Source organism: Coturnix japonica, chromosome 2 (assembly GCF_001577835.2).
Source record: "Coturnix japonica isolate 7356 chromosome 2, Coturnix japonica 2.1, whole genome shotgun sequence".
In the NCBI taxonomy this organism is placed as follows: Eukaryota; Metazoa; Chordata; class Aves; order Galliformes; family Phasianidae; genus Coturnix; species Coturnix japonica.
In genome coordinates, this window is record NC_029517.1 from 74,326,769 (window position 1) to 74,354,700 (window position 27,932).

General features: G+C 38.9%; 1 protein-coding gene across 18 annotated transcripts in view; it reads right to left on the reverse strand.

Annotated features, from left to right (window-relative positions):
* Window positions 1-27,932, reverse strand: part of HECW1 (HECT, C2 and WW domain containing E3 ubiquitin protein ligase 1) — a 203,647-nt gene that overhangs the window by 55,995 nt on the left and 119,720 nt on the right. For 9 of the 18 annotated variants that reach the window (XR_004306356.1, XR_004306357.1, XM_032443004.1 and 6 more), the window contains 6 exons: window positions 24,154-24,232; window positions 17,788-17,957; window positions 8,298-8,440; window positions 6,254-6,354; window positions 3,729-5,093; window positions 559-660 (listed from right to left, as the gene is read on the reverse strand). Coding sequence is in view for 16 of the 18 variants with exons in the window: in XM_032443004.1 (XP_032298895.1) it covers window positions 559-660; window positions 3,729-5,093; window positions 6,254-6,354; window positions 8,298-8,440; window positions 17,788-17,957; window positions 24,154-24,232 (1,960 nt within the window). In the remaining 2 variants the exon portion in view is untranslated. Of the gene's footprint in view, window positions 1-558; window positions 661-3,728; window positions 5,094-6,253; window positions 6,355-8,297; window positions 8,441-11,661; window positions 12,526-12,558; window positions 13,127-17,787; window positions 17,958-24,153; window positions 24,233-27,932 lie in introns of those variants that run through there. The other 9 variants (XM_032442995.1, XM_015854914.2, XM_032443008.1 and 6 more) reach the window with 7 other exon arrangements.

The following is a 27,932-nucleotide window of genomic DNA, read 5'->3' on the forward strand; positions in this document are numbered from 1 at the left end:
GCATGAGCTGCCTTTCACAGAATCATTTGGACCTACTATTTGTTTCTGGTGCATCCTGACTGATCAAAAGCTCTGCTGGACCTGAAAGCAGGGCTGACTGAGCACAGGGAGTGCATCCCAAACTGTTTGAAGTGGGTTACAGAAAAACCTGAAGACAAACTTTACAAAAACAAAAAGCGAACAAACAAAACAAAACCCACAGTACTTTGCTGATAAACCCAAAGCTTTTTTTGAAAGGCTTCCAGCACACCTGACAGATACATATTCATTCCAATCTCACAATATTGACTGGAATGAGGAAAATACTATTATTTTCATTTCATGGTAGTTAAAGAAGAGAACGGATCAAGGCAAAAGGATGTTATAGAGGTTGTCCAAAATAACATGACAACACCTGAAGTCAGGGTCAAACATGGGAAACAAAAGACCATATTGCTTGGGTTCTGGAGAAAGAAAGAACAGATGGAGTTATATAGAAAGACATACTGACCTCTACACTGTTTGAATTAACAGGAAAGGCTGAAAAAATGTAATAAATTAAAAAATGCCAAAGCTTACTTGGTGGAAGAGGCTCATCGATAGTTGGGTAGTGATGATGGTCAGGCCGCAAGGAAGGAAGCTGGCTGACTGGCTGAGAATTATGGAGTAAAGGACAATCACCTATGGACAAGATATTCAAGATATTGACAGTCATTCACTGTTTTCACAACATGGTTCAAACTACTGGTTCAAGCTACTCTAAAACAAGTGATTATTTGTCACAGAGGTTTTCCTGGTATAGTTGCAGCTCTATTTATTCCTATTCCCAGGCACTATTTTAAAAACAATTCATACACCAAAGAATTATGAAAATAATGCAGTCAGGGCCGTGGTCTCAGGTTATAGCCAATGCTAAGCTATTATGGGCCAGATTCTGGACTCATAGGCACAAAAGTGTAAGCAGAAGAATCAGGCTTGATCTCTGAGAAATATAGTACAGCTCAAGCTTCTGTAGAAAGTGGACAGGAACATGCAAAATCCTGGCTCCAACTTTTCTCACCAGCAGAATACGAGGCTAAAATCTGCCTTGAATCTTCCTCTGCTTTTCCAAAGAATTAGCAACTGTATAAACAGATTGGAGAGGCAGAATTATGCAGTCCCTGTAAAGCAGAACACCTCCTTCTACAGGTGTTTTTCAAAATTCAAAGTGTTCATCTTGGGTAGGAGGAGAGAGAATGAGATAAGAACCAGAAACAAATAGGAGACAGATGATAGAAGAGGAAAAAAGATAGTAAAACATAGTCAGGACCTGAGATAAAGAGAGAAGACCTGAGATACAGAAGGAAAGAAGAAGGAAAACTGACACACAGTGGACAGTGAGACAGTAGTTTTTAGAAAACAGTCATAGTGTATATGTGCAAATATATCTGAATATGAAATAAATGAAATCTAAGTAAATGTCCAAACTCATGTTCCTTTGAGAGGAATAACTTAAGATCCAGATATTTTGTTTTATAGAATTCTGTAAGATATGAAGAAGTTTATTGTAAGGAAGAAAAACTATTTTTCATCTTAGACTTAACTATGAGAATGAGGAAACTAAAAGATAAAAAGAATTCAGATTCTTTCTCATTCTGTCCTTAAAACCTCAGAAACCAAGATTATTTATCCTAGTAACAGACACTTAAAAATTAAAATCAGACCATTCAGCTGAACCAAACTGTGTGCTGTGTTAAATCAGTGTTATTTTAATATCCTAAGAAAGTACATTAAAAAAACAAAAAACAAAACAAAACAAAAACAAAAACAAAAAACAAACAAAAAAACCATACTGCTACTAGATATATTAAAAAAAATGTCTAAAAATAAGCATACACAAACAACAGCTACAAGGCAGGAGCTAATTTTGTGTAAAACTGAAAAAAATCTCACACCATCCAGAAGCGAGAAAAAATACTTGTCAAGAATACTCCTTCTTCTAGGTCCTTTGATGACACCATATGGCACCTTAAATTTCTCCTTTAAAACACTTGTATATGGGCATATCTAACAATCTTATCTGCTGTGTGTTTTGAACAGACAGCAGAGTTATGTAAGTTATTACTCAGTGTTAAAAGTCTACCATAGCCTTAAAAACTGTGCTATTTCTACAGGTGTTGTAGCACAATTTACCAGAACATTAATCTATGTTTCTTTACTTACCTCACCATAATTGACTCTCCCCTAGTCATGACATTTATGCCAGTGGAATCATGGTAGTATCGGTCACCCGGAGTGGATGGAGGTGACCACATCTACTGTATGTGTAACAGCCACCAAACATGGATCAACATGCAAATTTACTGAAGTACCACCTGGTCATACCAAAAGAGTAGTAAGAACAGGGCTGCCCTTCAGACATTCTCTCTTTCATCCAGACAAGGCAAAGTTGCTGTGCTTTATATAGACTCAAGAGACAAAATTTTGAAGTCGTGCCAAATCCATACGCAGAAGACATCCTCTCCCTAAAACCCCTCTCAGATGTGCACATGGTCCAAAATAACCATCGATTCTGTAACAACTGTCTCATGCACATGCACACTCATGCCCTCCTGGGTATACAAAGACCCTCACTTGCAAGGAAGGTCCACCCTGCTGAGGATTTCTATCTCTCCGTACTTCTGACAATTAATTGTTTGAGCTAGAACTAAGGGTTTAACAATCCCCTTACACCTTTCCTTCTGCAAGAGCAGAGAAAGGTCAGGGTAAATGAAGTGGGAATGGACAATAAAAAGGTACAAGGATGCTTTAGCATTCTCTCAGTGCTGTTTAAATTTGGTGTCACTTATACCAGGAGACAGCTGACTCATAATATGGGAATGCAAATTCTACTTCTTGACCATAGCAGCCTCCGAGGCCTTTACTTCTTCAGCCTGAGAAAAATGATAAGTGAACTGAAGATGAGTAACCAACTCTATCCTTCATGTAACTCCATACGATGTAAAAAAAACCAAAAACTTACCAAAGGTATATATTTAATGTTGAGGTTTGAAAAGACTGGGAAAAAGAATACCTACATTGCGAAGAAATAAGTGATTTTTCACATTATGTTTTATCTCTAGAGAAAGATAAGACAAGAATTTTGTTGGATATTGTTCAATCTGAGAAAAAAAGTATTCTGAGTTGCCCTGTGATCTGTGAAATTTGATGTAGATTTGTTTGAAAACATGAAAAATTATTGGGAAATTTGTGTAAACAGGCTTTGTAAGAGGCAGCTGTTTCATTTCTCACTTGAAAACATTTCCTTTTATCCACCTATACAACTGGGTATATTACATACAGACACCAGCCTGGGTCCTTAGCTGAAATAAATCAGCATGTCTGCCCCTTGACAAGCACAAGCTGACCCTCTCACTTTCTAGCAGAGACATGGCAGTACATCAGATATGTGAAATGAAACAATCCCAGGAAATAAGGAATGAGTTGGTGGATGTGATAATGCTAGTCTTCCACATAACTTCAGCTAATCTTGATTTTATAATGATGCATGTATATCTACAGGAATCCATATATACAGATCCCCATCTGTATATGTTGGGATATTTAAAGACAGGATCAATTACCCAGCCCTCCCTAAAATATTACCCAGCTCAGAGACCCCAAGTTTTTATGAAATCAGCCATGAGCTATCTGAAACCTTGATTATTTGATGCCTTCTGTGACATCCATATAATCAGGGTTGCTCAGTTCATAGATTCTCAGCATCTAACCTTCTCTTCTGCTGCTTGGACCTGCTATTGGGGTGTCTAGACTTTCTGCAGCTAGTTGTGGATTCCCACCATGAGCTACTAGTTCATCTGGCCACTGGGAGGAGCCATCCACTTGCTCCCTGTCCAGCTCAGGGCTCTGTACTGAGTCTGGCACCGATTCAAAAGCACTATTCTCCTCCTCCTCATCATCCTGAGAGGAAAAGACCGTGCTCTCAGAAATCTTTGCACTGTCAACAGAGGAGAAGCGGGTATGGCTGGAGAAGCGATTGTTACTGTCATAGCAGGAGGTGCTGTAGCAAGAAGTGCTGTAACAGGAAGTACTATAGCAGGAGGTACTATAGCAGGAGGGGCTGTAGCAAGAGGTATCGCATGCCTCACAGTCATTGTCACCATTGGGTCTGGAGCTTGACTCGCTTTCACTTCCTGTCCTGGGGTTTTCCCCATCCACCAGTCCATCATTTAAGTCAGAGAGTTGCTCGTCTAAGGTCCCAGGAGGCACTGTGCACTGGCTGAAGTTCTCTTCGGCCTCATTTTCTGGAGGAGGCTCTGCTGCCATTGTCTCACTCTCACTGACTGTCTCCTTCTGCAACATCTCCTTGACTGTGGACTCTTCATCATTCTCCCCACCATTGCCAGCATCTTGCTCTTCTTCCCCATCACTGCTCATCTGTGCTGAGGGCAGGCTGTGGAGCAGGTTGTGGATTCTTATATAGTGAGTGCGAGGGGTCTCTGGTTCACCACAAGCTGAAGCTATAACCGTCTCAAGTTCAGACACAGGCAGGGAGCATGGCCTTGTTTTCCTCTTTGCTGTGGTTCTCAATTGATGCTTGCTGTCTTCCTCCTCTTGGGCTGATGCCCCTTCTTCCTGACTCTTCTCTAGGTCTTTGCCAGCATACACATCTACACTCACCTCATTGACCTCTAAAGTTTCTGTGCTGTTCAATACTCCATCATCTTCTTGAGTACCAGAATTGACTTCACAATTTTCTCTGACTTCAGTCTCGGAAGGAGACATGCAAGCCTGCAGACCCAGCTCCTCCATGAGGTTCGTCGCATTTAAAGAAGGCAGCACTTTTCCTTGGATGGTTTCCAAGGAGTCAGGAACTGGCATGGCATCAACCTCCTCATCTCCTGCTAGCTCTTCATTTACGTTGTTCTGGTTGACTTCCCTGGGTGGTTTGACAGCCCCTGGGCTATCAATATTGTTCACATTGTATCCATTTAGCTCTTCTGGAATTGTATTTTCTGAGGTCACTGTGTTGATGCATGGAGGCTCACCGAGGCTTTCCTCTGTGGGGTTGTTCACAGGGCTTTCCTGGAGGTCAGCTGGCTCAGGATCTGCACTAATGGTGACCTCTTCATCATCTGTACGAGACAGAAAAAGAAATTATTCTTTTAACACAAAATGTTGACTGAACAAGAAACTTGGCTGTGAGGTCAGAGGCATCCACAGCAATATGAGAAAATTAAAACATAAATTAGAGACTGAAACGAGTGGTTAACTGAAAAAGGCTGTTTTTGTTCTAGGCAGTCTTTGTGCAGTAGATTTAATAATCACAGAACTTACTCATGGTAGTAATGTGTATGCAGCATACTGCCTTCTTGCCATATAACCTGAAAGTAACACCTTTCCTGAAACTCCCCTTTAAGCAAATGGGCATGGGGAGGAGTAGCATGGTATTGACAAGGATGCCTTCTCTGATGCTTTAATTACATTGTTCTTGTCATGCAGAACCTGACAAGATTTTACAACAGAGAATTTAGCAAATTGCTTATCAACCCCCTGAAGTCTGGAAATTTTTTCTTTGATATGATCTTCTCTCAGGTGCCAGACAACCTGGGCTTTCTGATCCCATCCACCAGTCAAAAGAAAGACGTCATGTTTTTCCAGTAAGGGGCTGGTCATAATTTCCTAGTATTAATGCAGCTGTTGGCTTGACAAGGTGTACCTGAGGCAGAATGACTTTAGAGAAGAAAAAAGCCCCTGAGTATTATTTATTACTTATTACTGAGATTTTCACACAAAACCAAGATTCCAACTGACACCATTGTGACTGAAAGGGAACAATACATTTTCTTTTACTTTTTTTTTTTTTTTTTAGATTAACAATAGTCAAAATGAGGAAGTCTTCAATCATCTTTACTATCAGATTATTCACTTTTACTTATAAAATGCTCAAATGTTGATGGCTCTGCAAATAATAGCCCACCAAACACTTCCTCAGGACAGATGACAGAGAAGCAGGTGGGACCTTAGTTTTTCATCCTCCTCTCTCCAGTGACATGAAGGACTATGTGAAGCAGTAAAGAACAGGAGGACACATTAGCAGCTGTAAGCTAAGGGGAAGCAGGGAAAAAACTGCAACTCATGATGCATTCTGGGGACAGAAGACTATACACTTTCCTTTCCTCATGACCATAGCTAAGGTCCCAGAGCTGCCAGGAAAGAATTTAGACTTCTGAGGAGAAATGAATGCAAAGCCAAAAAAGAGCTGGAAAAAGAATGCATTAACACTAACAATTACCTTGATGAATAGAAGAAGTTATCTCAAATCGGAACTGCAGCTGGCCACTGACATGATCTGTAGGAAGCCTGCGACCAAGTGTGTAGCTTACAACCCTGTCCCTGAAAGAAAACAAGTACTGTCACAATAGACTATAGCCTACCAAATATCTACTGTCCATAAATAAGGCTGCTGTGTCCTACAAAAATACGGAATGTGTTTCAGATTCTATTCAACCCAGCCATGAGGGCATGTTGACTTGCATACAAAAGAACAAATGGCAGAGAAGGAGAGGACAGTGTCTTCAATTACAATGGAACAGCTGAGTCAGTGATTTATACAGGTTTTTGCCATACACAAGCACATATGTATATATAGAGAATGGTGGAAATGGAACTTCTGCAGCATGGGCATGGAGATGTCAACATCGGAACCAAACAACTCCCACTTCAGCTATTGTAACAAGACTTCCTTGCTGACCTGACCATATCTACGCTTATGCATAATCTCACATTTCTGTATTTCTTTTCCTTCATCATCTGCACAAAACTCAGCTTTCCTGTACTTTCTTTCAAAATTCTGGATAGATCAGGCCCCACTTACCACCTTCTCTTTTTAAGCTGGTTGAACTACTCTCCATCTCTTTCCACCCCTCTTACCTCTATGAAGCTGAAATATCAGGAGAACACCTTCCTGACAAGGTTGATCAATGATTCCATTCTGTCCTTGTGCAGGTCCCTCCCTTTGCCACACTTCATCCACCCCTCAGAACAGAATGAAACTACAGAAGAGATTAACTTCCCAGTTGCCCAAAATGAGGTCGAATCAACGTCTGCAAAGCATTTGTTAAGTGCAGAGGCTTCACTGAATAGTAGTATTTATATATCTTTTAAAGAGACATAGTCCCAGTTGGGCCCAATATAATTATTAGTGTAGTTTCACATGCATTGGAAATCACATAAATGAGATGATCTCAAGTTTTAAGTATGTTTCCGAATTTCTGGATTCTCATTGGGCTTGCCTGAGATTTAAAAGCCACTGTGGTATAAAAACTAAGCCAGATCTAGGTACAGGCTGGAGGCACTGCTCTTCGCAAAGTATGTCCTTAGACAGACAGTGTTTTCTATAAGGAAGTAAAATAGGAAGATATAATCAGATGATGATGACAAATCTTTCCACGTTGAGGGAAGCCAGTGATTTCAGTTACAAAGCTCTACTTTCCCCAAGCTGTTCTTTTCCATCTGGTTTCTAAAAAGCCATTCTGTCTTTTCTACTTGAGAAACATGCATGTAATTTAGTCCCTTCTGTTAGATTCAGCTGTCAATATCATAGCCAGTTTCTGAACTAGCTGTTCAAAAACACTTCCAACAAACCCAGCATCCTGCTGTTCAGCTGAACTGAGATCCAGTTTTCAGAAATGCCTTCCTGGCAACTGCATTATCTATGCTCTCTTCAGTAGCTTAGTCTTTCACTGCTCCTGAAGGTCTAAACCTCAAAGTTCAGAGCAAACATTTTGGCTTTGTCAGCATGCTATCCATCTATCTCAGGTTGGAGTATATTACTTCAATACTGCTGCACACACTCTCCTTGGACATTCTTATAATGGGGAAGCAGGGCAGGGCAATGCTGCTATTATGAGGATATTCCTTGGCAGCAGTGGGAAGGTTAGAAGGACTCAGTTACAACATATATTTCTACAGTATTTCCACTGTCTAAAGGGAGGAGGAACAGATCTGGCAAGATTTTAGCCCAGAGTTAATTCTCTGAAATATGAAAGTAGACTGCTGATAGCACTAAAACATTGTTTAAATTGAAAATATTGCACTCTCCAGATTTGTGGCCGGGATACACACAAAACCTTTCCTAAATGCCAGTTCTCATGTTTCAAAATGTAACAGATAAGGTTATAGAGAGAAATCAGTGCCCATCGTCCTATACAAGAAGACAAGTCTCAGTTTAATAATGCCCACACAACATCATTATGTAACTATAATGATGTATCACCAGGAACTTCAAATTGGCAGCACACTCCTTAAACAACTGAAAGTACAAGCAGCAAAATTACCCTATAGCATGTCTTTCCAAGAGGCGCTGAACTGGCATAGAGAGTTTTCCCAGGAAACGCTTGATGATTGGACGGCTCTTGGCAAATTTGTCTTTAACTTCTATTTCCAGGACATCCGTGGGCAGGGAGACAAAGCTGAATTGCTGCAATAAAAGAAGAGTAAAGAACATGAAGCCAGTGGCTGAGCTACAAAGTACTGCTGCATACGATCAGCCTGCGGGATTCTCTGGCTTTTTCACAGAACAGAAACAGGCCTTGGAACCCAAGGCATAGGCCTGTAAATAAAAATAGCTTGTCCTCAAAACAATCAAGTGAAAACATCCTATAGGTACTGTGTAATACTGCGGAATCAGGCTTGGAGAATGCAAGAATTTCAGATATTCCTGGCATATTAGCAAGAGAAGGCTTGTCTATGGTAAGAAGAGTATATCTATGGGATCTAATGAACTCTGCCCTAGCAGTGGTTATTGATCTAGATGTAATTGGCCAGATGATCTTTTTTCCATTTTTCCACACAATTTCTAAATACTTTAAATAGCTGCATGTAAGTACAGCAAAACTTCAAGCATGGAGAGATGTATAGTCAGCATTTTCTTCCACTAGACTGCCTATTTGTGGCAACTCAGCTTTGCAGCACACCTCAGCTACTGAGTAGTAGGGAACTAATGAAGTGTCTCTCCAGGAGGAACAGAGAGCTTACCTCCTGTGCAAGAAGGGACAGGCAACATGTGGAGAGTACGAGGATGTTGCTAGAATAATCAGGGAGAAAATCAGAAAGGCTAAAGCCCATCATGAGCTCAATCTGGCCACTGTGGTAAAGGACAACAAAAAATGTTTTTACAAATATATTAACAGTAAGAGGAAGGCCAAGGAGAATCTCCATCCTTTACTGGATGCAGTGGGAAACATGACCACTGAGGATAAGGAAAAGGCTGAGATTCTCAGTACCTTCTTTACACCTGTCTTTAATAGTCAGACTAGTTATCCACAGGGTTCCTAGCCTCCTGACCTGTAAATCTGGGGTGGGAGCAGAATAAACCCCCCATGATTCAGGTGGAAACAGAGACCTGCTACTCCACCTAGGCTGTCACAAGACTTGCTGTCACAAGTCCATGGGGTCAGATGGGATTTCAGCAAAGTTTCTGATGCTATATATCACGCTATATATCACTATAACACTGTCTCCCGTGCTGCTCTCCTACAAAAGCTGGCAGCCCGTGGGTTGGATGAGTACACTCTCGGCTGGGTAAGGAGCTGGCTGGGAGGTGCTGGGCCCAGAGAGTGGTGGTAAATGGAGTTAAATCCAGTTGGAGACCAGTCATGAGTGGTGTTCCCCAGGGGGTCGGTGCTGGACCTGTCCTCTTCAACATCTTTATTGATGACTTGGATGAGGGCATTGGAGTGCACCCTCAGTAAGATTCGCGGATGACACCAAAATTGCAGGGGTGTCGATCTGCCTGAGGGTAGAGAGGGCCTTCAGAGGGATCTGGATAGGCTGGAGAGCTGGGCCAAAGCCAACGGGATGAGGTTCAACAAGACCAAATGCCAGGTTCTGCACTTTGCCACAACAACCCTGGGCAGCGCTACAGGCTTGGGGCAGAGTGGCTAGAGGATTGTGTTGAGGAAACAGACCCGGGGGTACTGATTGATGCTCGCTGAACATGAGCCGACAGTGTGCCCGGGTGGCCAAGAAGGCCAACGGCATCCTGGCTTGCATCAAAAACAGTGTTACTAGCAGGAACAGGGAGGTAATTGTCCCCCTGTACTCGGCATTGGTGCAGCTACACCTTGAGTACTGTGTTCAGTTTTGGGCCCTCACTGCAAGAAAGACATTGCGGCCCTGGAACGTGTTTCAGAGGAGGGCTACAAAGCTGGTGAGTGGTCTGGAGCACAGGCCTTATGAGGAGGGCTACAAAGCTGGTGAGGGGTCTGGAGCACAGGCCTTATTGAGAGAGGGGCTGAAGGGAGCTAGGATTGTTCAGCCTGGAGAAGAGGAGGCTCAGGGGAGACCTTATAGCTCTCTATAACTTCCTGAAGGGGGTTGTAGTGAGCTGGGGTTGCCTCTTCTCTTGTGTAATCAGTGATAAGAACTAGAGGATGGTTTTAAGCTGTGGCAGGGGAGATTCAGGCTGAACATTAGGAAGTATTACTTCTTGGAAAGATTAGTCAGGCACTGCCCAGGGAGGTGGTGGAGTCACAGACCATGGGAGTGTTCAAGAAACGCTTGGATGTGGCACTGAGGAATATGATTTAGCCAGGAAGTATTGGTAATGGTTGGACTAGATGATCTTCTAGGTCTTTTCCAACCTTGATAATTCTGTGATTCTGTGATATCATAGCATTTTCCTGAAGAAGCTGTCAGCAAATGGCTTGAATAGGTACACTCTTTGTTGGTGGAGGATCTGCAACTAAAGTCTTATAAGTAGCGGCTAAAGGAACTGGGATTGTTTAATCTGGAGAATAGGAGGCTCAGGGCAAACCTTATAGGTCTCTGCAACTACCCAAAAGGAGGCTGTGGCAAGGGGGAAGTCATCCTCTTCTCCCATGAAACTAGCAATGGGACTGAAGGCAATGGCCTCAAGTGGCAGAACGGAGGTTTAGGTTGGATATTAGGAAGAACTTCTCTGAAAGTGTGGTTAGGCATTGGAAAAGGGATGTGGTGGAGGCAGCGTCCCTGGAGGTGCTTAAGGAAAGGGCAGATGTAGTACTTCAAGATATGGTTTAGTGGGCAATATTGGTGGTAGGTAGACGATTGGTCTAGGTGACCTTAGAGTTCCTTTCCAACAGTAATAATTCTATGATTCTATGGTTCTTTTTTAGGGCATTCTGGCATCCTTCTGAAATTTCATTCCTAGAAAAAGCCATATTTGCTCTAGAAAGACAAGCAGATTGCCTCTTATCTTTCCCCATTTGCAACAACTTCTACAGGCATTTGTCAATACCAGTACTGTTAGAGTCTGAAGATCCAGAGATTAATTTTTTACTTCTAAGTTGTTCCTACAATTTTGATGATAAGCATGTTGGAAAGGACAGACCCTGTTAATCCCCAGCTAAAAGAAATGCTGCACCACTACAGCACACCTTATTAGACACTGGAGAACCTGTACAAGGCATTGTTTTAAAAATGTCCCAGTACAAGAGAAAGCTTTAACTGATATTTTCTCTGGCACCAAAAATCAAAAAGTTCTAATTAACTATATCCACAGAAATACAGTGAAGGGAGAGAGAAGCAAAAGTGACCTAATGGAGAAACCCACATTAACATACAAACTCTTCTTGGGAATAACAAACAGTATTGCCAGTTCTGGCTTTGGCAAGCGTCATTAGGATACTCCTCTAATTTACACAGACTGTGCACACCTACCTCCTGTACTGTCTTGTATTCCTGTATTCACGTTCAAAGAGATGCAAATCAGAATCAAAGATATTCTGGATTAGATGACATATTCAAATTCTTGTGCAGTCTCAGTGACCTAAACATAGATCTGAACTTACACTGCTACCTTTATGTTGGAGTAAGACCTGAAGGGAAGACTCAGAGAGTGAGTTGCTTTTGAGTGCTAAGGTTTTTTGTTGCTGTTTGTTTGTTTGTTTGTTTGTTGTTTCTTCCAGACCCAATAATGATTTTACATATGAAGACAGTTCATTTCTTTGACATGAACAGATCTTATGGGAGTTTTGTGTATGATTTATATATGGTGAAAACTGAAGATACATGCCAAATGCTGACTTGATAGAATATATCTGTAACCATCCATAAGAAAATAAAAACATTTCCAGAGTCTGAGAATAGTTTACACAGAAAGCAAATTGATGATGATGATTAATTCCCATGTTTTCTTTTCAAAAATGTTATTTGCATGCCTGGATATGGATTATAGTGATGAGCTCTCAAAAACAATATCAAGAAAGTTGCTAAAATGAAAAGAATAAGTCTACTATTACTGATTTAAAAAGTCAAGTGCCAGTGAAGTGCTAAGAACAGTCAGCATATTAACTGGTGAAAGTCAAGTAAATTATTACATTGGTGACAAAGAGCATTAGGCTCTTAGATTGGAGTTGAATATGTGATACAATTAAAAAGAATATATTTGTGATACCCATCATGTCACAGGGACAATATATGCAGGAATAAATCTTAAAATGCTGTAAATCACTTTTAATGGGTGAAGACAGATTTAATCATTCAGATGAATATTTCATTAGTGGCTTTTTCATTTGATATACTCTAGTGAAACAAATTAGTGCTCTAGGTACTCACTTTTCTCCATCTGTATTATTCTGTAGCCATTCAAAAATCTCTAGTGCATATGACTTCTGTCCCACACAGTACTTCTCATATAAGCAACTGGATAAGTTAAAGGAGAATTCCACTTTCTTAAACTTACTATACTACTTCTCAATGACAACACAGAATATTGCTGCTGAAGGGTAAGAAACCCTACAAATATTCTTAGAGGGTCTTTGGCCTGGGATTCAGCAGTGACCACAGTATCAGAACCTGTGTGGTACCCTATTCTGGCATGGCACAGTGTTTCTTTTCCTGCAATAATAAGGATGCAAAAAACCTGTGCTGCTGTTTTAACATTTCATACAACTCTTTACATTGAACTTCTTTGAAGTTGAATGGGACCTTCCATTTTGACTTCCTAGATTTTCCCCCAAATTTGCTCTCCCTCTTTATTGGGAAAAAAGCCCCAAAGAATAAAAAGACCCACTTATTTCACGTAGTCTACGGAATTCAGTGTTACTGGCTAAAAGACCCATGAATTTTCTTTGATGCAAGATGTCTTTCACTTTACAAATGACCAATTTCAGCCTTAAGACATTAAATGTTTAAAAGGACTCCTGGAAAAAATAAAGCACTGGCAGTGCTTCAAGAGTCATGATTTTTCTTCATCTCTTACATACTGTCCACAAATTCATTAGTATAGAATAGATTGGAACTATATGAAGACTCCTGCAAGTCCTAGAACACAAGATTAGCGAGACTGATAGTATGCTAGGTGCAGAAAATGACATCAGAATGTGTTTCTGAAAGAATGACATATTAGAACAATCTAGATAATTTTTCTCACTCCTTCCACTCATTTCTGAAAGAACTAAAGCTGTCCTGGGCTTTCACACTTCAGTCATCACAGGATACTAAAACAAACTGCAGCTTTAAAATCACAGCTTTTCTGTTTAGTGAAACTATTTGTTCTACTCTTTATGTGGCTATGTGTATTGGAATATCAAGTACTGAAACTGCTACTCACAAGGCAGTGCCATTAAAACCCCTAGCAAAACACTGAATTCAGGATTTAGATTTCATAGCATCTGTGCTGGACTTAGGTACAGCTTAGGTACAAAGGCCTGCCTGTCTCTGCAGCTTATTCCATCATATTTGCTAAGAGGGAGAAAGATTATCTAAGTTAAACAATAAAAAATTGAAGTTCAATCAGTGTCATACTCCTGTTGTTCCTTCACATTGAACTTCTAATGGAATAATGCATTATATGAAGCATTGGTAGGATTGCAAATATCTAGATCTGGGCCGTAAATCTGATCAAAATGAGATAAAATACAATCCACATCCAGTTTAAAATCATACAATTATTTTAAAAAGGATAAAGCATCTTGAATGAGTGGCTCAGCACTCAGCCAGCCTATTACATTGATACCACCTTGACAGATGCAGCCAGCACCCAGACCCTCTGCTTCTATTCCTGTTGAGAGTAGTACAGAATTCTCCTCTTGCCAAACCAACACATCTAGCATTTGAGTCCTGGACTATTTCCTTCTTCTGATTGGTAATCTGAAGAGATAGATTTCATGAGAATTTTTTTCAAGTGCACTATTTTTCAAAGGTTGCAGGTTCTCTGAGGTGCTGTCAGTACAAGTTATACATTTGAAAATACATTAATTCTGTTTATCAGTTATGATACATTAAATACTACTTGTCAAGTGCTCTTGCAACAGAGTACTGAACACCTCTGCTTACACACATCAAGTAATTTACCAGAAAAATTTAGCTATCTTCAAAGTGATAAAGCAGTCACTCAAAGCATTAGTTTGTATCTCAGCTATAATCTAACAATATTTGTAAAATGGACACTTAGGTCCAGACATGGAGAAAAAACTGGGATAGTTGTGATAGTCAGTGCCAAGAGGAAACCAAGATAATCTTACTATCAGTATACTAAATACAGTCACAGAGACATACATTGCCTACAACTGTAGACAGTCATTGGCAATTGTTTTGGCTTGTGCCAGTCAACTGCTGGAAGTGGGATGGGGCTACTACAGGCAAGATAGCACCCCAGACAGGTTGTTTGGATACACCTGACATGTTTTAGATGATAGCAGAGTTGAAGTACATAGATGCAAGCTGTCCAGAGTCAGCTGTTTTATAGAACCTGATCTATGTTGTTTAACAGTACAGATCTATGTTGTTCTACAGAACATATATTGTCAAAGAACGCACCACACTGAAAGTAGAGCCAGGAGTATGAAAAGAAGCTAGACCATTAACTATGAATCAGCAGTAAGTTCTCTGTGTGAAGGGAACATGTTTTTATTTTCTATAATTGCTTTATTCTCATTACTGACTGTAGAGAGGCTGTGGCACATTCAGTAACTAGTCTGAACCTTTCCTTGAATATTTACTAGCTTTTGTAATTGCTCACTACAATATTTAGCACTTTGGCTTAGCAGAACTGGATGCTATGCTTCCATATGGGAAAACACAGAAAAAAATCACAGAAGGACTCCCCTCAACCACTGCAAGATACCACATGGTTCTTAACCTGCTTCACTGAACAGTACTCACTGAAGGCTTTCACCTCACTTTCATTTGAGTATTGCTACAAGCATCAAAATACAACTCATGTCTTAGTAAGAAATTTCCATTTGGTTATATCCTCCTGTATAAAAGACAATGAAACAGAGCAATAGAAGAATAGCTTTAATTCAGGGTCACTTGTGCTGAAAAATATTTGAATAGCCTGTGAAATGAAGATCATTAGTATTACAAGACATAGGTGAAATATTGTTTGAGGTATCACAGTGCTCTCAGAGTGTTCTTTTAATGCAGGTGGTTACTATGCATATAAAACAACTTGATAAGAATATGAGGTGGAACAGCAAAATGAATAATGAATATAAGTAAGTAAATGAAACAGCTTATTTTGCTTTGTAGGATTTTATTTTGATGGTGATGTCCTACAGAATTAAAACAACATTTTCATTTCTGAATTTGTTCAAGGGTAATCAAGAACATATACAAATATAACAATTTGTAGTTTTATTTGCCTGTTTAAGAATTTTTCAAGCTTAGGAGCCAAAACTAATTAGATATGTTAAGAAAGAGAAAGAAACTGAAAAAGAGATCTTCTTGCTTCTGTTAACATGGCTATGAGAGAACCTTAGGAAAGAATCACACTTTTGAAGTAATACATCACCCAGAGTATATTGGGGAAAAATGACCTGTGATGGAAGCAGTTAATGAAATAACTATGAGTTCTCAACATTTTTCATTTAAAGTGTTCATATCCACCAGTGTTGTTGAAAAGGTGGATGGAAAAATAGCTGCCATCACAATTTAGCAGTTGTTTGTAATTCTCCTTCACTTGTCCCATAAAAGGATAAAACTGAAGAAGCCTAGGAACTTCTGTGCCAGATATGCTAACTTCAGAGCAGTTGATACGTGTAAACTGCAACCGAAGTACAAGCAGTTAAAGATTTCCACATCAGCCAAAGATGATGGATAGTATGCTGAATGACATCTCTGTAGTTGTAGACTACTTACCCACTAAAAGGCTAAGAACAGAAAGTAAGAAGATACGTATTTGTACAAAATCAAGAAAACCAGAGGGAGAACACAGAAGGTAGAAGTCAGCTATGTGTTTTTCCTTTCCTACATTTACTATTAGGTCATTTCATTGTTTCTCCTTTTATTACTGTCAAACTCTTTGGAAAAGAAACGTCAGCTCACAAACTAAGGCGTATCTTATGACCCTTGACACTTAATTGGGGCCACATTCTTCCTCTGTGGTTGTTTTATCCTCCAGAAGTGCAAAAAGACCTTGACATGAGAGCAAATTACTTTTGCTGGAAGTTATTTTTGATAAAAGACTTCCAATCAGTATTGAGCACTTCGAAAATGATAATTTTCAGACTCTATCAGCACAGCTGATGTCCCTTTCCAACACGAACAGCTTGTGTCACCTCAATAGTTTAGCCTGGCAAACAGTGAACAGCAAGATTACAGGCGCATCCTATGTCCTTTGAGCACCAATTTCTGGCATCCATGCTTTCCATGAACTCCCACAATCACATGCACTACATGAGACACATAATGCAGCAAGTTTCCTTTTTATGCCTGCTTTCTTCTGGACTGGTGTGTTATACACTTTACTGAAACATTTCTGCTAATGACCCCCAGTTTCAGCAACTCTGACCTGGGACCCCTCTGCCAGACACATCTGATGCTTAGGGCAGGAAAAAAGACACTGCTTGGTGGATGCCTCACAACAGGGCCTTCCACTTAAGTCCTGTAGAAGGCATTTGCTCTCAGACTAGCTTGGAGGTGTCATCTCCTCCCTAACAAAGGTTCACCTGTAGCATAACCTGATGTGATACTTAATTTCTTGATCATCCTCCTCAATGAAAGAGTATTCAGTGATAATTCTTTAATCTCCTTCCCTGCTCTAACTTTCATGCCTATGCAGTTTGACCTAATTATACCTAAATTACTCCACAATTTACATTTTAATTTGAATAAATCTATTTAGTCTACTTATTTACTTCTACTCTTTCCTGCATTTAAGATGTTGGTTCTGAAAGAGAATATCAGTAAATCAAACTCATAATGTCGAGTTCCTTTAATTCCTGAAAGACTCCTTATTCTTTTCTCTCTGTTTCCATTTTGGGTGTAATTTAAGAACAGCAGGGAATAACTGAACTCTAAGATCTCATTAATGACCATGAAGCTCTTCCAATAACAAGCAGCAGACTAGAGAGCATTTCTTCAAGGTGATAGGTAAATGTGCCAAGGTTGATTTCAATTTATACTACCACTGATATTTTTGAAACACACAGATTATTTTTATTTGCATGCTATTCTACTTTTTTGCATGCTATTCTATTTTAATTTATATAATGTTTCCTCTCTGTGTAAGAATACTATGACAATCTAGTAGCAATCTTTCACATTATTAGAATATATTTTTCAATTCTGGGTTACATTTGCCTTCCATAATTAACTTCATAAATAACATCCACAAAGAACAACCCATACTAAAAATTCTAATTTATCACTTCTAGCTATTATTTAAGCATTTTGCATTGATAAGAAACTATGACACACACCAGACTTTGTTAGATCAACAACTGTTTAGACAAGGAAAAGCTTACAGACAAGAAAAAGCTTAAAAAGAGAAAAGAATATACAGCCAAAGTTGTTTCCATGTTTTAAGACAAGTCTTGGCTCAATACTTAAACTGCTTACCTCTCCTTGCCAGACTGGGTTAACTGTATTGCAAATGATCTTAGACCTTTTCTCCTGTCCATGATGAGGAAGTGCTGGGAAGATGCTGTGTTTCCCAGGCTGGATGGAAATCTTCAGATAAGGATCTGGATTGAAAAACATTCCTTTCTTCAGACCAAAAGCCTGGAAATCTGAAATAAGTTAAATAAGGTAAAATAAACTGATTATTTTTTTCAAATTAGAGGCAATTCTCTAGGAAATCAGGAAAAATAGACAGGAAACTGATGAGGAATTTAGATAGCTAGGTCAGAATAAAAAGCCAACCAAACAAAAAACTTACTATATTTGTTGTGAGGTAACATAGGGCTGAATCTAAATATTTAAAATTTATTATCTAATTAAACAAAATTTTACGGCCCGATTGTGCAGAGTAATATGGCTTCTAAATCAGTACTTGTGGAACTAAATAAAAGTGATCTGAGCTAAGCAATTGCTCATTCCAATTCCAAAACATCCATTCATTTTGTGACATAAACGTGGCTATCATGATACTTCTCCTAAGTATCAATTTTCTACTTCTACAAAACATAGCTTTTAGATTACTTTTTTCTACATGAGAAACCATTTTACATTTTTTTTCCACTTTAAAATGCTTCCTTGCATGCGTGGGTTAACTCTACCTGAACTGATTCAGGAAAACTCATGTATATGATGTCAAAATTTTGAGCAGGACATTCTAGCTGCAGAACTCCCTGATATATGAGTTGTGCAGAGAAAATCACCATGCATTTATTTCAACATTAAGATCCTGAAGAAAGACACAAGTTCATTATGATTTCCTACAATGAAGTCAATGAAAAGCAAATATGCAACTTATGTCAGTGAAAAGCAAATATTGCAACAGTTGCAAATATGCAATATATCAAGTAAGTTGATTTTGACTGCATAATCCACCATACAATTCATACAGCAGATCATCAAAAGCTGTTTGTCCAGAAACTGACTGTATTAAAGAAATCTCATTCTTCTAATGTCCTCTAATAAACAAAGAAAAAGATAGGGTATATCGTTACTAACATATGAAAGTATTTTGCTGACACCATGTATTACCAAGGTTAAAGCAATACTTTTACACAAGTAAAAAAATATGGTTCAAACTGTTAACATGGGTTTCTTCTCTAAGTGTGCAATCTGTAAGTTACCAGCATGTATCTAATGTATCAGCCCCTGATTAAATACTTTATGGCAAACTCTTTTGCTTCAGAAGTTGTACTGTTATAAGAGCATTCCTGAAATAAAAACCAAGATTGCAAAAGTATGACGAATGAAAACGCCCAGCAGTGTAATAGTGTCAGAATGCTAAAATATAAGAGAAGGAAAAGACCTCTTGGATCTTATTTTCTTTCTTTCTGATGTTTCCTCAAAAGATTCTGAAGCCACAATTTTTTTTGCTGTATGTTTGATTTCTTTTTCCTTCAAAGAGCATCCATTCTATCTTTCTGTACCACTGTGCAAACAGATATTGATAGATACATAAATACTAGGTATCATAAAAAACCCTCAATATATTATGATAACCTATCACTCTATTTTTGGGAAATAAACAGTCATGAAGGTTAGGTACTCCTAACCTTAATTAGTAATTTGATTATTATATTTGGATAAGAAAAAATGTTTTAGGTAAGCACATGAGAAATTTTATCTTTTTGTATCATTTTCTTGCTTAGATTGCACAATACAGCAAATTATGTTAAAATGTTAGAAACTTCTATTTTTAAAGTCCAGTACACACAAGGATAGCAGAAGTAGCTTTCTCAAGTAGAGAAGTAGCATGTAAATATCTCACCAAAAATTCTGAGCGCCATGAAAATCAGCATAAAAAATCCAAAAGCTCTGAATAATGCTACATTGACACCTGTGTATATGCAGAAGAAATGAATTTAATTTGAAGTGGAACTGATGAATGCTGTAATTTGCTGTTACTACAACACTCAGGTACACTCTTACCACTGCTTTGTAACACCTGATCAGAAGAACACCACCTGTTCCACTTTCACAAAGGAAAGTATTTCTCTCTCCTCTGTGTTGTCTTTAGCAAAGGCTCTGAAGATACTGAATATCTAGGATTAACTGAATACAAATCTTGGTAAAACCAATGAATCCAGGCAGCTGAGATTTATCTTGCTGTACACTGCAGTTTTAGTGTATTTCTTGAAGACGTTATGAGGAAAGGCTACCAACATAACTCACCCATGCTTTCCAAGGGTGTATTTTCAGCCAGTTTACTAAAGAAGTTATTGATATATCATACGTCAGTTTCCCATTTATTCATAACTCATGCTTTTGTGTTAAAAAGGTCATACACAACTATCAGTCAGATAATGTGAGGCCATCTCTCTTACAAAAGATGATGAAAAGAAGAAATCCAGGCAACAACTGTAAACTTTTTCACTTCTACAGACTTTCAGTTTAAAAAGTATGTGCATCTTATGCCAGCTAGGCTCACTTCACTATATACAAATGGCTTACACCACGTGCTGCCTGCTGCCCCAAGGGAATTATCAATTTGTTCCAGCTTCATGTTTCCCTTTCATACGTGCTGATTTCTGGCTACCTCAAGGAGACTTATGGAAGCTTTGCTCTGGGTTATTTGCAGGCAGGTAGTGTCTGCCCCTAAGGAGGGCAATACACTTTGTCTACGCTGTAAAGAGTCATCTTGTAAACCCATTTTTCATGCAGCAAACCAAATTTTTTGGCTCTGATGATAACTAGTTTGTATCTTTGTGGCAATTTGGAAATCAGTGTGCGTTTAGTGGGAAAACATGCAACTAGATGGGGATGTTAATCAATTCACAGATGGAATCTGTGTTTACCAGGTCTGATTTTGTCTCAGTACAAGTGACTAAGCTTCCTGAAGGTTAGAGGAGAGAGTATGACAGTCACATTTTGTCATGCACAGCAAGGAGATTCTTCAATCATAATGATTAGTAAAACAATTGTGAGGATAATATTTCAGTTCCTTGCAGATATAATAAAGTACTGGATTTGATCCATGTCATAGAAAAGAATGGAGAATAAGAGTGACAACCAGTGTATGGAAAGAGCTATTTCCTAAGTGAATTATTGTTAGTCAGATCATCAGTCTGTTGGTAGGCAAGTTAATGAAGTTAGAAGTTGTTCTCCCCAAGAGTAGAGAAGCTTTTGTCAACAGCTGTAGGAGAGTATTCCTAGAAAGTGCTCACAAGCATATTTTGTGCAGTTTATAAACACATCCCAAGAGGAACAAGTCCACTTAGTCTCTTGATGGTGCATTTACTGAAATAGACAGAGTTTATAACCAACAGAAAGGTCAAAGACCAGTGAGTAGCACAGCTATTACTCTTAAGAAGGTGTTATTAATGTTCTACTACTTGGTAAACTCCATCCAACAAAAGACAGGTATTGAGTTTTTTTCATGTTTCCAAGCACCATTAAATTGATTGCCATTGCTGCTTTTCAGCTAGCTTTGTATATAATATATGTGAGAGAGATTATTAAAGCCCCAGCAATTCCATGGTCAATTCATTGAATTCACATTTTTCTTATTAGCGTACTAGCCATGTGTGCTCAGAACCAGGAAGTGTTACATATTGCTCATAAGTCAATTGACCCTCTGAGAAAACAAGACATTTTGAGTTAGGCCAAACTTGTTCAGAACATATCTAAGAGCCTAATGATTTTCTGCAAGGTTACCAGGACACTTGAAATAACAAAGCATCACCAGAAAGACCACAGTCACAGAATCACAGAATTACAGAATTAGGTTAGAGGGTACTTTAAAGATCATCTATTTCTAACCTCCTGACACAGGCAAGGTTGCCAGCCACTAGATCAGGCTGCCCAGGGTGCCATTAACCTGGCTTACAAAAAATAATAACGTAAGTAAGAGAGAATTGGCTGGTACCTTTACACAAGGAGGTTCTGAATTTAAAAACAAACAAACAAACAAACAAAACAAACAAACAAAAAAAAACAGACACAAATTTAGCTAAGCAGGATAGATTAGCCTGAACATCTTTGTCGAATGAGACAACCAGACAAGATATTAAAGACAGTGAAAAAGAGGGAAAAATCATTTTTCTAGTAGGATGTGCTACAAAGGGACTATGGAAAGGATTCTCATTTCTATGAGGAAGAGGCAGTGGAGGTGTAAGGAAAGAAACAGGACTATTTATAAATGAAAAGGAACTAAGAAATTAATTATTCATAAATGGCCAAAAGGCTATTTTAAAAATTGCCTTAATCAAGAAAGAAAGCACATAAAAAGTATGAAAAGCTACTCTGAAAAGTTTAACAGTGAGGGTTTCATCGCTGCAAGCTGTTAGACGCTGGAGTGAAATACCATCTCTTATCTTCCTCTGAACCAGACTACACACCTGTCTTAGACAGACAATATCATGCAAAGCTCCATACCACAGGGTAAGACTATGTGTGTTGCACAGGATAATGCAGTAATTAATTTCAAAGACTTTAAACACATCAATCTAGAGCACTGCAGTACCTAGCCGCTGGTGTACTGGAGGGGGTAGCAAGTCACCTCACCTTAGCACAAGCTATGGAAGGTAAAACAACAAACAAACAGGTGAGTAAGTGGTAACTTTACGGTTTATAAAGAATACATTTGGGCAAGTCAGTTTGAGTTGGGGGAGGGCAGAAAAAGTGGCGGGTTTATGGTAATATTCATTAAACAAAACTTACTGGCTACGATTCCTGTTAGAAAATTGGTCATTAGGGCTTCAAGGAATGTTTAGAAGACAGACTATGTTCTATATCCACATTTTGATCTAGCATTTCATAGCAACTACAATTTTCAAAATAACCTTTAGTGCACCTAATATTATTTTCAGTTGTTATTTAGATTCTAAATTCCAAAAACTGAAAAACTGATGTTATTTAAATGTGTGATCTCAAAGATATAGAAAATAGAAATTTAAAAAAAAAACACAAACAAAAAAACAACAAAACAAAACAAACAACAATCCCTGAGTGTCCTATGAGTATTGAGGTTCATATTTTAAGTTTGTGACATACGTAGATCTTCTGCAATTTTGTCCCACAGAATCACTTAGTAGATTAGAAGTGTGAAATATGTTAAATATTAAAGCTTGAAAAAAGTTATTTAATGTGATATATTGTTAGGAGGTGTATCACACAAATAACACTTTCTAAATACACTATCCAAAGGAACAGTTTCCAGGGCTTTCAGTAAATGTGTTACATTGCTGCTAGAACATGAACTTTCAGTGAAGCAGCTGGTACACTTTGGGCAGATTAGCACATTTCTTCTCTCTGTACCTCATGCAAGAGAGCTTTGACACTTTCAGCAGCTTATCAGAAGCGTGGCACTCACTGGCAACTAAATGCAAAGTTGCTGAATAATTTTCCTTCAAGACTGTATTCAACCTAACTAAATTAGGCTTGTAATATTTCTCTTATTACTTTAAATAAAGAAAGCAATAATAATACAGTTGTAGAAAAGACTAAGAAGCCTAATCATGGGAAATTATCTTCATTGAGATCAATGTTGCTAATTAACTAATTAATTTGAACTAAGTTTTTACAGGACCAACTTCCATCACTAAAAAGCAAATACTTTTAGAAAACAAAATTTCTACAGATCTGTTTTGGAGAAGTTAGTGATCTCCTTTTGCTTTGAAGCACCAGTTTACTGTTTCTGGTCTGGAGATAAAGTCTTATGAAGAGAAGCTGAGGGAACTGGGATTGTTCAGTCTGGAGAAAAGGAGATTTGGAGGAGACCTTATCACTCTCTCCAACTACCTAACAGGAGATTGTAGTGACTATGGATAGGAAAAAAGGTAATGGTCTCAATTTGCACTAATGGAGATTAATACTGGATATTAGGAAAGCTTCCTTCTCTGAAAGAGTGGTCATGCATTGGAACAGGCTGTGCAGGGAAGTGGTGGAGTCAACATCCATGGAGATGCTGAAGAAACATGGAGATGTGGTGCTCAGGGACATTGTTTAGTGGATATGGTGGTTGAATTTAGCAGTCTTAAAGGTCTTTTCCAATCTTAGTGATTCTATGATTCTATGATTGGAAGGGACCTTAAGATTCAACCCCTTGCCATGGGCAGGGTTGACATCCACTAGACCATGTCTCTCAAAGCCTCACTCAATTTGTCCTTGAAAGCCTCCAGGGATGCGGTGCTGACAGCTTCTCTGGGCAGTGTGTTCTAGTGTATCATCACATGCACACTCATGCATGGATAAATATACAGAGAGAGCCATACATATGTATGCATAAACACACACACATATACATTAAGGGTTTTAATAATTTCAGTTTCCCACTCTGGGTTTAAAAATTTCACTCTAACAGTACCTTACCTGACAATGAAAAACTTATCAGCCTCCGATTTCCCTGTCCCTGGATTGAATCTTCATTGGTGATGCTTTTAAAAATCTGCTGGCAGAAGAACAAAGATTAGAGGAGTATCTCTTGAACTGCTTAGTAACTGACCTTTTTACAAGGTAACAAAAAAAAAAAAACAAAAAAAAACCAAAAAAAAAAAACCCAACAAAAACAAAAAAAACCCAAAACAAACAGTTCTACAACCATTAATCAAAACAACGTTTTCATCTGGGTAACAATTTAACCACTATTGGCCTAAGTAGGACCATCCTGGATTCATTTCACTAAAATATTATTCACAAAAATATTATTGTAATTTTAATATAGTAGTTCCTCATCCCAAAAGGGACTATGGGACTATTTATTAAATGAGATAGAAGTCATGCATAAGGAGCTCTCACCTCTATTAACATTATCTGTCTTTATAACAATATTGATAGGGTTGGAAATCTTTCTCCAGGCAGTGTATTGAGCACATTTTTCTGAGAGCTTATACTACCTTATGAAACAACTGCATATTATAACAGTAAGTATTGATGGTGAAGCTGAAAAAAATAACATAAATCAATAGGTGACTTTTTGAACTCACTTAAAACATATGGGCCAGGTCCACAGACTGAGTTTAATGTTAGGCTGCTGTTATATAAATTAAAACTCATGTTGCCTCCTGGCTGTGATCAAAGCTGGGAAGCAAAAATACCCCCATATCAGCACATAAGGCATAAATAAGAACCAGCATCAGCTGGAGGACAGAGTTTTCTCTGCTGCTTCCCTGAACAGAGTTGAAGAAATTACTCTGTGAGTCAGGATCTGAGTTCAGCAGGGCAGTGCTGCTACTCTCACTACCTCCCACTGAGCCAAGCCAAGTGCTGTGCTGCTCCTGGGAAGTCACAGCTCCTCACCAAGCTTTCAGTCAAAATAGAAAAAAGAGCATTTATGCAGTAAAGTTCCAATTTCTGACAGAAAAAAAATAATAAAATGAAGTCCCACTCAACTGTGACTCATTGCGCAGTATATTAAATAATGTGTATTCAAGCTTAACTTAGAAAATAGTCATCTTTGCTTCCCTCCTGGAAGTTCAAAACAGAGGAAGTGGCACTGCAGTCCACTGTCAGGGAAACAATGAACACAGCTGACTTGTCAAGACACAAGCAAGATACAGACCGTAAATGTACAGAGTGAATTCTGTCACCATTTAAAAAATGGGCTCTGCTGGACTTGATTTTTTGCCATGGTTAGTTTGTTTCTTATATGTTTTTTGTTTCTTATAGACAATTTAAATGAGGAAATGAGTATACCATACCATAAGCAAATTCCACCATAGCATGGATCACAAAAATCGTGCAATTACATCTTTGGAATTCTCAGGTAACCAGGTTTGAAACTACTTATTAAAGCCACCACTGGCTTCTGGAAAGATACAACTTTATATCAGCATTATATGTGACACTGGAAATACTGTGATAAGAACTCCATGGCCAAAGCTGTGACTCTGTCAAGAAACAATGACATTTTTTGAAATTTGTATTTTTCACACTTCTTCGATGGCTGACATTTATTATACACTATCCTTTAATGCTTACTACTTCTGGTCTTAGCACAGTTCTTTTCCAGGAGAGTGCCTGGGCCAATGGACTAGGTTTCATTTTAATCAGCTCAGCAAATTTTAAAGTCTCAGCTAAAAGCCTCCACTCTGTGGTCTGTTCTGCACATGTATGACACATCTTCTCATCTCAGACACAGGTCCCAGAGACTTGGTGTGTGCCCAAGTGGGCTCAAGAGCAGCTTTACATCCTTTCAAAAGAAAAGAAATGTTTCTGCATGGATATGCCTAGGGTAGGGTGTTGCAAATGCTGGGAAGGTGGTTTTACTTTAATGCTGACATTCTGAGGAGTTAAGATGACCAGTGGTGGAGGAAGATTAGTTATACCAATAGCACGGCATTATTTTGCTTGCTGTGTAAGGGAAGCTGAGCATGTAAGAGTTCTCCCTGAGCTTTTGGACAGCCAATGTAATTATGTTTGCCCCACTGTCTAGCTGGAGGTAAGCTTCCAGGACCAAACCAAAAATCTCAGGAACCTTGAAACAATGTGAAAAGTCTTCCAATGTAAGTCAAATGGCTTTTTTGGGGAAATAAATAAATAAATAAATAAATAAAAATGCTATCGGCTTCAGGGTCATCACTTTCTGTAAACTATCAGGTTCTCCTTGGTTACAGGCACTCTGCACAGGATATGTAAGGGAATGAACATGCTTACCAACTACCACCAACAACCACACAGATTGGGATCTGTGGAGTTTTGATGCCTGGGATGAGAAAGTGCATGGATCTTATTCCTTCTTGCCATTTATCATGAAAGAAACTCTAACTAATTTTAGCAGCTCCAATAAAATTTCACTAGGAGCTTTGTCACTGAAGGTAAACTTTGAATTTTGTCACCATGATGCTATAAAAGCTCTTCTCAGCTGCAACTTAATGCACGATTAGCTGAGAATGACATTCATCTTGACATCTCACTGACTGAAGTACGTGGTATGAAAAGGAACAAACGTAATCTTTCCCCATAACCTTCACTCCTTTATGCCCTTGAAGTGAGAGCTCAGACTGAATTTGTATATTGTTATTGTTTATAATGTAATGTTTGAAGACTGTGCATCTCAATGCAATTATTTTTAAAGTCCTGATGTGAAACCCTATTAATATGCTTTTATTACATGCTTCTCTCATACATAGACATGCAGAGATAAGATCTGAGTTGCAGCTTGAAGCCTACTTGAAAGACAATATTTCCTGATCCCGATTCACACCTCACAGTATCACAGAATCACCAAGGTTGGAAAAGACCTAAAAGATCATCCAGTCCAACCATCCACCCATTACCGATAGCTTCCACTAAACCATGTCCCTCAACACAACATCCAATTGTTCCTTGAACACCTCCAGGGTCGGTGACTCCACCACCTTCCTGGGCAGTCCATTCCAGTGCCTGACCACCCTTTCTGAGAAGTAATATTTCCTAATGTCCAGTCTGAGTCTCCCCTGCCACAGCTTGAAACCATTCCCTCTAGTTCTATCAGTAATGACATGAGAGAAGAGGCCGACCCCCAGCTCACAACCTCCCTTCAGGAAGTTATAGAGAGCAATAAGGTCTCCCCTGAGCCTCCTCCAGGTTGAACATTCCCTGCTCCTTCAGCCTCTTCTCATATGGCTCCATTGTGCTCCAGACCCCTCACCAGCTTTGTTGCCCTCCTCCTACTTTCCCTGCTAGTGATGAGAATCACTGGTATTTTCATGAGTGTGTGCACTCAAGCAGGTAAAGAAGCATCAGTGTTTCCTTTAAAATATTCTCCATTAAACATAACCTGCAAAAATCTATTCCAGCCTAGTACAGAGCTTCCCAGCCACTGAAGCATGGGCAATTGGCCACCTCCAGAGTATGCCACAGCTATCTGCAAAAAGCACAGAGGTACTTGAGGCCATGTCAAAGTTTCTCATGACTTGCTGAACTCAGGAAAAAAAGTCCACACATTGTAGTTCTTTTCATTATCTGAGAAGAGAGAAAAAAGAAGACAGAAGTAAATGACTGAAAGCTAAAAATAATGTCGTGTTGTCCCAGCATCACTTTTCCTTGTGCATAGTTCCTGCGAACGCTGCAGGGAAGTTACGTAACCCTGAATGAGAAAGGAGGCAGGCTTCACATTGCCAAAAAGAGTCCCCGAAAATCCCTCTCTGTTTAGCCACGGTTATGAAAAA